The sequence below is a fragment of the Corvus kubaryi genome, unplaced genomic scaffold, assembly GCF_017639235.1.
Source record: "Corvus kubaryi isolate FWS band 111438036 unplaced genomic scaffold, C.kubaryi_AGA036_p1.0 133, whole genome shotgun sequence".
Lineage (NCBI taxonomy): Eukaryota > Metazoa > Chordata > Aves > Passeriformes > Corvidae > Corvus > Corvus kubaryi.
The window spans coordinates 25,954,843-25,964,032 of record NW_024580667.1 but is presented as its reverse complement, the minus strand read 5'-3'; the positions used below and the strand labels follow the sequence as shown (position 1 = coordinate 25,964,032).

Sequence of the window (9,190 nt, the reverse complement as noted above, 5' to 3'; positions counted from 1 at the left end):
ACCCAGGATTCAGCTGATATGGACAGCTCACTGGCACGATGTTTGCTTAACCTTGAAAAGTCTGTGAAGACGTTACACTGGTGTGTAAGATATAGTTATATAGGATATAAATGATAGTATGTGCTCCATCACTGTTCTCCTTAGTTTAAAGCCTGGTGAGAGACAGCCCTGTGAGAGCATATTGTGTTACACGGTAGAGCTACCCGTGTCAGGACCAAAAGGCCTGGGACCTCTTTATGCTTCTCATACTGACCCCCTGACCTTGCTTACCTACTGCACCTCTCAGCTCTTCATACACAGCTAGTGATCATTATTCCCTTCCAAAGGACTCAGTGAAGTATAGGAAGTATTTTATAATATTTTAGCTGAAGGAAATCCTGCATACTTACATTTTATCCCTTGAGAATTACTCCTTCACACATAAAAGACGTTCAAAAAATATTCATAATCTGATGGAGTCTTAGATATTTCAATGCTCTTTGTCACTAATTTGCAGGGCAAGAGCCCATGCGAGTTTTGCTCTTTTTCTGCATTTGTAATGCATGAAAAACCTCAGCTGTCACTAGAAAGTAGCAGAAGATGTTTGAGAGGAAAAGGGCACTTGAAAGATGCCAGGAACTGACGGGCAGAGGTGCAAAACAACGCTTGTGTTCTGCACTCTGGGTCAGTTCGTCTGCCCTCATTTAGGTATGGGAAAGTTAGATCCCAAAGTCTGTACTAGCCTCCCCTGGCTTCCCTAGGAGGCCTTCAAGAGGCTATAACATTCACTGGCAGCAAAAAAAGTAGGTATGTAAGAAGTTCCCCCAGCTGGGGATTCACTTCACACTGAAAGAGGGGCCTAATTGGATCAGATGTGTGTGCTATGGAGGAACCCTACACCTCTCTTTCCTTTACTGAGAGAATCTAAAAAGATTATTTCTTTAGGTATGTGAAGTTAAGTGAGCTTTATTATCCCAGTGTGTGACCTCGGGTCTGTGTCTTTGCCCCTTTTACCCTTTGTCCCTATAGAGCAAATGTTCTTCAAGGGAAATCGTGATTTTTTACTCCCTCTGTATGTAGTATCTTTCAACTTCAGGACTGTTCTCAATCAGGGCTTCAGAGAAGAGCTATGTTATTTTTACTATTACCATTAGTGTTGTTGAAAAGCAAAGATCTTTAGCAAAATACTGCTATAATTTGTCAAAAAGTAGTGGTGCCAGAAGAAAATAGGAGCCATTCAACCTGCTCAAGACAGAGCAAGATAAGATAGACTTGATGCAGAAGAGATGATCTACTGTGTCCCTGCTGCCCTGACGCCTTACTCTGCCCATCTCCATCAGGACTAGAGATCCTGTTCATTTACTACCTGCCAAATAAAAACAGGACATGGAAGGGGAGAGTGATGAGAAGTGGTGCATATTTACCACTTCTCAAACATGTGATCAGGATGCAGCCAGGGTGTACATCTACTTAAACATGGACCTAATGGGAAAATTAAAAGATGTAATGTGGCTTAGGTTAATGTGACTTAGATCTGGTGGAGTTCTTCTAAGACAGAAACTGGCAGCTTGTTTTGAAGAAAAAAAAGAATTATATACATTATTTTGAAAGAGCCTGGATGCTGTCTTACCGCAAAATTAAAGTATGTGTTATACTGTAGAGAATAGTCTTCTGAGAAGAAAGTTAGACAAGATAGTTCTGTGGAAGTTAGGAAGAAGATAAGGAAATCAGTTGTTTTCCTACTTACATGTCTTAAAGTTAGATGAAATAACTTTAATATCTGTTACTGGACAGAATTATTTTTATACTTCTGCAACCTTAACTGAAAAATTAGCAGCGGAGAAAAGTTCTGCCTCAATTGAAGAGTACGGCTTGTAGCATGGTCTGCTGTGACATCTTAGGGTTCAGGAAGTAGCTGAAGATATTTTTGGTAATGAGATTCATGCCAGCTGTTCAGCCATCTGAAAGATGTCTTGTATGAACCAACTGCTTAAATTTCTATTGTCAACAGTAAGAACACTCAGATGGACACCTCACCTTCTGTGTGATAAGGTAGATAGGCTTGCGTTTTGGAGAGACCCATTCAAGAAGCCTAAATGGAGATCCCGAGTGACACAAAAAAATTTAGGTTGTAAAGGACCCCTTGTGGCAATCAAGTCTGACGTCCCATTTAGAGCAGGGTTGCCTTCAAAAGTAGATCAGGCAGCTCAGAGCCTTATCCAATCAAGTTTTTAAAATTTCCAATAATTGATGTTCCACAGCATCTTTGGTTGCTTGTCTCAGTTTGACCAACTTCATTGTGAAAAATGTTTTCTTTTTTCCTTGTTTTCACCTGAAATTGCCCTTGATGCAGTTTGTGACAATTACATCTCATCCTTGCAAGTCTGTAGGTCACTGAAAAGTCTATCCCCATCTTTTCTATAACTCCATTTAGAAAAATGAAGACTGGATTCTTTTCCAGACTAAAATTGCCCAGCTCACTCAGCCTCTACTTGTTCTCTGTTCTCCTAACCATTTTGGTGGTCATCATCTCAGTTTATCAGTATCTCTATTTCACCAGGGGACCCCAAACTGACATAGCTTACCACATATGATAACAGAAGTGTTGAACAAAGGGCGATAATAGTATTTTCAGATCTGATGGTGGTGTTCTTGATAATGCAGCTCTGTATGATATTAATTTTTGTTTCTGCCAGGTCTGCTTGAATTCTTGTACACTTAAAGGGGCCATTCTTATCCTTTAAGAAAATTGCCTATGAGGAACACCAAGTTCTTCTAGGCTTCTTCGTCCTTTAAGGCAGCCTTTGCTCTTCAAGGCAGGCTCTCTTAGGATCTTGCCTACCAGTTCTCTGCACAGTTTGGAATGTGTTCTCCTAAGTTCTGGGTCTTACTCACTTTCTGTATTCCTCCTAGGATATTAACCTTTGCCATTCCATGGCCATTATAACTACAAGTAATGCCACCTATCATTTTCCTGACCCATTTTTCCTTAATTTGGAGTAGAAAAACTTTGTAACCTTATTAACCACCTGAGGCCACAGGTGAAACTACAGCTGCAATACCTGTGGGGAAAAGTGAGTATCAGTTCAATGATACCACAGTAAGTGACTTAAGTCCTGCCTTTGCAGCCTCACCTCCCTGTCTGCTACCTCAGAGGATGGTCCAAGAGCAGCTGCAGTACTGCAAACTGTAAGACACCTTATAGTGTCTTCAAAGGTCACAGGAATAGAAGGGAAAGCTACCATAAAATGATCTCTTAGATTAGCCTTCAATAAAGTCCATAATTACCTTGTGCCTCTTTCTGCTTTGGCGGTGGTGAAAACTGTCCTCTTGTACTGACTCCAATAAGCAATATTCCAGGATGTGCACAGAACATTACGGAATCACACCCTGGTGAAGAAGCAAGATTAGAAGGATGACTCCTGCTTCCTGACAGAAGAGTGAAAAAACTTTAATTTGAGATCCTAGATGAGGACAAAAATCTCTTTTCAGACATGTACCTACTTCCATAATTCTTACATGGGAAACTCTGCATGTACTTCAGCAGACAATGTCAACTGTTATTTTTAAATAAAGGCCGCAAGAGGCCAAGGTAGGTGGTAGAATCTGAAATAAGGACAAGAACAGAAAAATGCATTTAATAAAAAAATATACACATAAAAGTTTTCCACAAGTGAGATAAAGAGTTCTAAACTTCCAGGCAAAAGTAAAAAGCTCACATCATTCTTTCCAGCACCTGTTGTCTTCGTGTCTGCATAGTAAAAGATTCATGCCATAAACAGCCATTCACCATTGACAAGTGAAAGGCATTTCTACGTGGGAAGAATCAGTACTAAAGGCCAGCAAACTGCTTCTTGAATTCACAGACATTTCTAAAGGTTCTGTATTCTTTCTCCTCTACAATATGCACAAGTATTTGTTTGAAAGAAATTCAAAAGAATGAATGTGAAAGACAGAAAAGAGTGACCTCAGAGAAGTCCATGTCTTATCACACTGCACAGAACTGTGTTTCAAGCATGTGTGTTTATAAGAAAAAAAAGCAAAATGAAAAAAAAAAAAGAAAGAAAAGGAGTAGAAGGGAAGTATTTATTTGTCTTAATCTCTCTCAGACATATTTCATGTTCTAGGAATAATTTCCCCCATCATTCCTGATTCATGCAACTGCTGTTCTATTTTTTGTTCATTAAAAGGCAAAGGCAAAAGGATGCTTGCACTCTATGAAAAAGGTCTAAATGCCAAAAACGTAGAAATGTAGCATAGCACACACTGTTCCTAAAAATATTTGCTTCAAGAAATTGCCGAGATTTTTTCAATCTCAGTAATTTTCTCGTGGAGTTTGGCTTTGAGAGTTCATGACATTCACAATAGATAGTGCAAGACTTCAGGAGCAGATTTCTCAGGATAAATATATATTCAGTAAACTCCTGTCTAAGCGCATAACGCCTGTGAAATCATAACTCTGTGAAAACTAGACAAAAAGAGTGCTAATGAATGAAATACTGATGGAGGCAACAGGACATGGTCAGTTTTTACTTAGCCTGATTCTATAGTTCAAGATATTTATTGAACATGCTAATACTCCTTTTAATTAGTCTCCATTAGCAGGTGATGAGAACCCTTAAATACTCCTTTAGTGCCTTAATTAACTAAGACGGTTTACATACTCTTCCTTTGTTTTTCTTCCCTTTTAAGGAAGAACATTTATCTCTGCTTGACATACATTTCTTCTGCAAATTTCCATACCCAACAATTTGCCACTCACAGGTGTAACAGCTTGCTGTGAAATCACACCCGATGGATGATAGATTCCCTGAAGCTGTTTTACCACTGGCTGCACTGGCTTGCTATTTTGCACCTACATGGTGTTGATTCTAGTTTAACCATCTAGGTGTTGCTTCAGAGTGCCCGAAAAACAGGGGGTGGCCATTTCTCAATTAAGGCACCTTTGATGCTGTTTTGTTTTAATGACAGATGTTTCTAACTGCCCTACATAAATTTGCTTCTACCCAGGATGCCAGAGGGCATTCCAGATGTGCAAGGCCTGGTTAAACTTACCTGCTGCTATAATAATGGAATATGCATTACTACTTTTTGTAATTACTATTGTTTTGGGCCAAGTTTTCCCCAAAGCAGAGAATGAGTAGAAGACTAGTTTCAAAATGCATAGGCACAGCCAGCTGAAGAGGTAAATTCCAATTCCTTATGGATTTTGCCAGATTATTAATGTATCTTTCCAAATCTTATGGCTATAATTTTTTTTTGTTCAAGTTTTGAAACCTTGAACAAAATCCATGTATCTAATGATTCATTTTTTGAATTTGTCCCTGAATCTTTCTACTTTTAAAATCAAAATTACTAGCTCTGTTTGGTTCTAATTTTCCTGTGTTGCCTAAGTTATCTGTTATCATTAGATGTTTTGTTCTAGGAATCTTCTGCTTAATTTGAATTATATTTGAAGAGTCTTCAATTTAATTTCTCATTCTTCATGTCTGGCCCTAAGGCAATCCTTTCCTCTGATTGTTTCAGTGGTTTTATGTTTAATACAGGCACAGTACTAAATTCCATCAAAATTGAGTTTTACTTAGGTAAAATACTTTCAAAATTGAATTTATGCCTCTTAGAGTTGTGTTGGGTTTTTTCAAACTTTGTTAGGAATTTGAACCCTAGCAAAAAATGTAATCCTGGAAGTGTATTTCAAAGACACAAAATGTGTCTGCCTCCTTCTTTATTCAGTTTTTCTACTTTTATTTCAGCCTCCTAGAAACTGCAGATCCTTTGGGAATTTCAGTTATGTTTTGATCATGCCGCAGGTTAACTACTTCAGCCCTTTCTTTGCTGGTCTTCAAAATACAGTGTTTATAAGGATTGAACCATGAGTTCTCACCTATCAGATGTTCAGGATGTATGTAAAGATATTATATTTTGTCCATAAAGCAATAACAGGAAGATCATCAAATCACCAGGTTAAGATGTTGTATCAAACCTGCCTGGTTTTGTCTGCCTCAGGTGAGGGGGTGAGGACAACAGCTGCTGGGGAAAGGAGGTTGTGAGGCAGCATCTCTGGTTGGGGATGGGGAAAGGTAACCATCAAAGGTTACCAGGACATGTGGATATGGAAGCAAATGGCTGGCCACGGGTGCTTACAAAGTGCATTTGCGGGTTTTGCCACAAATGTCACATTTGTTCAAGGTTGCATTGCAAGTATTTAGCAGGATGGAGAAGAGACCACAAATACCTTTAACTTACAGTGTGCAGCCTCAAGTTTGGCAGTGAAGTGTTCCCAGGACTATGCACTGACTTATGTTTTAATGAGGCACCTAAACATCCTGGGATGAAAACACGATGGGGTGGTGTCCCTCGAATCTTGTAATGTTAGAATAGATGGTCCTGCTGCTGCAATGCTGCTGTGACAGCTGGAGCTCAGGGAGCAAATGGGTACAGGCTGGAGCATGCAAAAAATTTAGACTCATGCCCTTGGTTCTCCAGCAAATCTTCTTCTGGAGCATCTGTGCTGCAGGCTTGCATTTCTCAAGTGTCCACATTCCTCTAAAGTGAAATGAAATATTAGGAATGCAACTGATACTTTGGAAAGCACTTTCTTCTTATATGTCCTTCTGGTGTATAGTAACAAGGAGGTTAACAAAGTTTGTAAGGACATGTGCTCCTGTTACTATAATGTATAAACAATTCAAAGGCCTTTCAGAGGAGAGGTTGGGAAAAGGCTGTGAATTATGTGGTGGATTAATTTCAGGAAACTGTTGTATGCAATTTGAGATTATTACTAATAGCCTGTTTCATAGTTATTATTTAATTATTGTTGGGCTTTGTTCCTATACCAAGAGCTTCTTTTCTAAATGTGGATGATTTTGATTTAAACATATTTGAATTTTGCTGCAAAATATTTGGGTAGAATATTCTAAAGTTGTCTGTTCTAAACACAGCCCTTTTCATAAGAATAGAGAAGCAAATGCAGAGAGGTGAAGAGGATAGAAACATTTCCTACTCCTTTCTATATCTCATCCAAAAGACTGATAAAAACAATGCCAGAATTTGGGAAGTAAAAGTAGATTTTTTTTCCCCCAGATTGTCCCAGTCCATCCCACCACCTTCCCCCACCTTGACCCCTGAATTCAAACCAGTAAATATCTGCATTAATTTTGTCCTTAAAGTCTGCCTACCAAAACCAGATATCTCCTTTGTCATGGAAGTATGCCTTTCAGGGCAAATCAGGAGCAAGATGGACATAGTTCTAGTTAGTGGAAGCCAAAGCCAAAAATTATCCAGTGGTGGCTGACTGTGCCATGCAGACAGGACCTCAAGCATTGATGGATTTTTAGGTAATACAGTAAATGCACCCAGCATCTGTCTCTCACTCTGTTGTTAAAACCTGGTGTTTCTTTTCCAGGTGTCTTGTTTTCGCTGGTAGTCGTGATGTATGTCATCTGGGTCCAGGCCATGGCTGATCTGGAAGACTACACAAACACGAAAAAAATGGATTGTCCAGACTTTGCTGTTTATGTACGTTATGGCTGGTCTTTTATGTTGGCTCCTATAGGAGTGTTTTTTGCTTTATTAGCAGGAATGCTGTTCTTGTTGGTAGGGCGTGCCATTTATTTACACTCAGACTAGTCAGGCACCGCTGAAGGGAATACAGCAATACTTGTGAAACTTCGTGACAAGTGTAAACTGGAACACAATTTTGTACATTATTACCATTATGGCAATCCTAAGTGTGCAGGCAGACTTCTGGAAGTTCTCCTATTACTTGTTTAAGGGTAAAGGACACAAAACTCAATAGAGGACGAAACCACCTTTAGTCCCAACTAGTTGTTTTTAGTTCTTTAGAGAGTACACTTGTGGTTCTTCACACTGTACTATTAGCAGCATTTTTGTAGGTTAACAAACAGAAGAAAACAAAAATTTTCTGCAAGTAAAAGGCCCACATAAAGTGGCTCAAATCAACATTTTATACATTTATCTTTTAGCATTTACACTGTATTTCTGTTTGTAGAGAATGGCACAAGGTAGATGAGAAGGCAAACATTCAGACACAGTAATTTAATCTACCTCCTCTCCTGCTTTCCACTACTTGCCTTAGCTTTAATGGCAGCAAACATGTCTGCACTTTATAAAAATAGAGTGCAGTTGTTCATGCAGCATCCATAGGAAGAGGATGAGAGAGAAGATAATTTCCATGAATGTGTAAAAGCTTAACTGTTCTATTACCCATTTCTCTTTTCTGTATGCATTTGAAAGCTGTGTACTTCTGTATTCTGAAACCCATGTGTGTTGCATGATTCTGTAAGCCGAAATGCCGTAGTACAATCACTATCTGAAGTTATGCCAAAATTGTATTTTGAATTATAGCATTATTATTTTAATTAAGTTTTAACCCTTTTATTTTTCAGTGGAACAATTGGCTCCTCTAACAAATATTTTCATGGTTGTGTAAAATTAATTTTTTATTAAAAAAGGTTTATTATCAAGACAATATCTAGGACATAAAAATGTGTGTCTTATGCAGCCTTCATTTTCCCACATATTAAAAGTCTGCATTATAAACCAAATCCAACTTGCCTACTAGGCTTGCTAGGGAAAGCAATGAGCCTAGCTAAGACAGCAGGGGAGATGGATTTGGTTCTGCGTTGTAGGAGTGGTTGGTTCTGTGTGTGTGTGTGTGCACATCTGTGTGGAAGATGGGGTAAGGATGAGACTGTAGGCATGGTATGGAAAAGGTGGGGTTGAGTTTTAACAGTGGGGAAACTTTCTGGCATTGGGCCCAAATAGAAATTAAATCCATCTGAGAGTGTGCTGGTTTTCACTTTGTAACTCAATGCAGAATAGTTTGGGGCTGATGGGGAAAAGTAAAGGCTGCATGTCGGTTTGTTCTTGTTCATCATGCTTAATTCCACAGCTGTTATGAATACTGAAAGCATTGCTAAAAGGCAGGAAAGGAATGCCCACATAGAAGATGTGGTGGGCCAGATTGGATGTTACTTCCATTTTGGGAGCTTTCTTGATTGGAAGCTTTCCAACCTTTCCTGCTACTTATTTATTTTTCCCTCATCAAGATTAGTGTTATACATTATAGAACAGGAAGACAACAAGAGTGGGAGGTAGGGAAGCTGGGACTCTGAGGTATAGAATAATTACCAATTCACAAAAATATTTTTATTGGCAAATAACACAGTTTTTTTAATTACTGTGTCAG

The 9,190-nt window shown here is 38.9% G+C and overlaps 1 protein-coding gene across 1 annotated transcript in view; it reads left to right on the top strand.

Moving 5' to 3' along the window:
• Positions 1–8,487, top strand: part of TMEM182 (transmembrane protein 182) — a 20,738-nt gene extending 12,251 nt beyond the window's left edge. Inside the window, exon 5 of the mRNA XM_042039901.1 lies at positions 7,385–8,487. Coding sequence (XP_041895835.1) covers positions 7,385–7,608 — 224 coding nt within the window. The 3' untranslated portion in view covers positions 7,609–8,487. The remainder of the gene's footprint in view (positions 1–7,384) is intronic.
• The last annotated feature ends 703 nt before the right edge of the window (positions 8,488–9,190 follow it).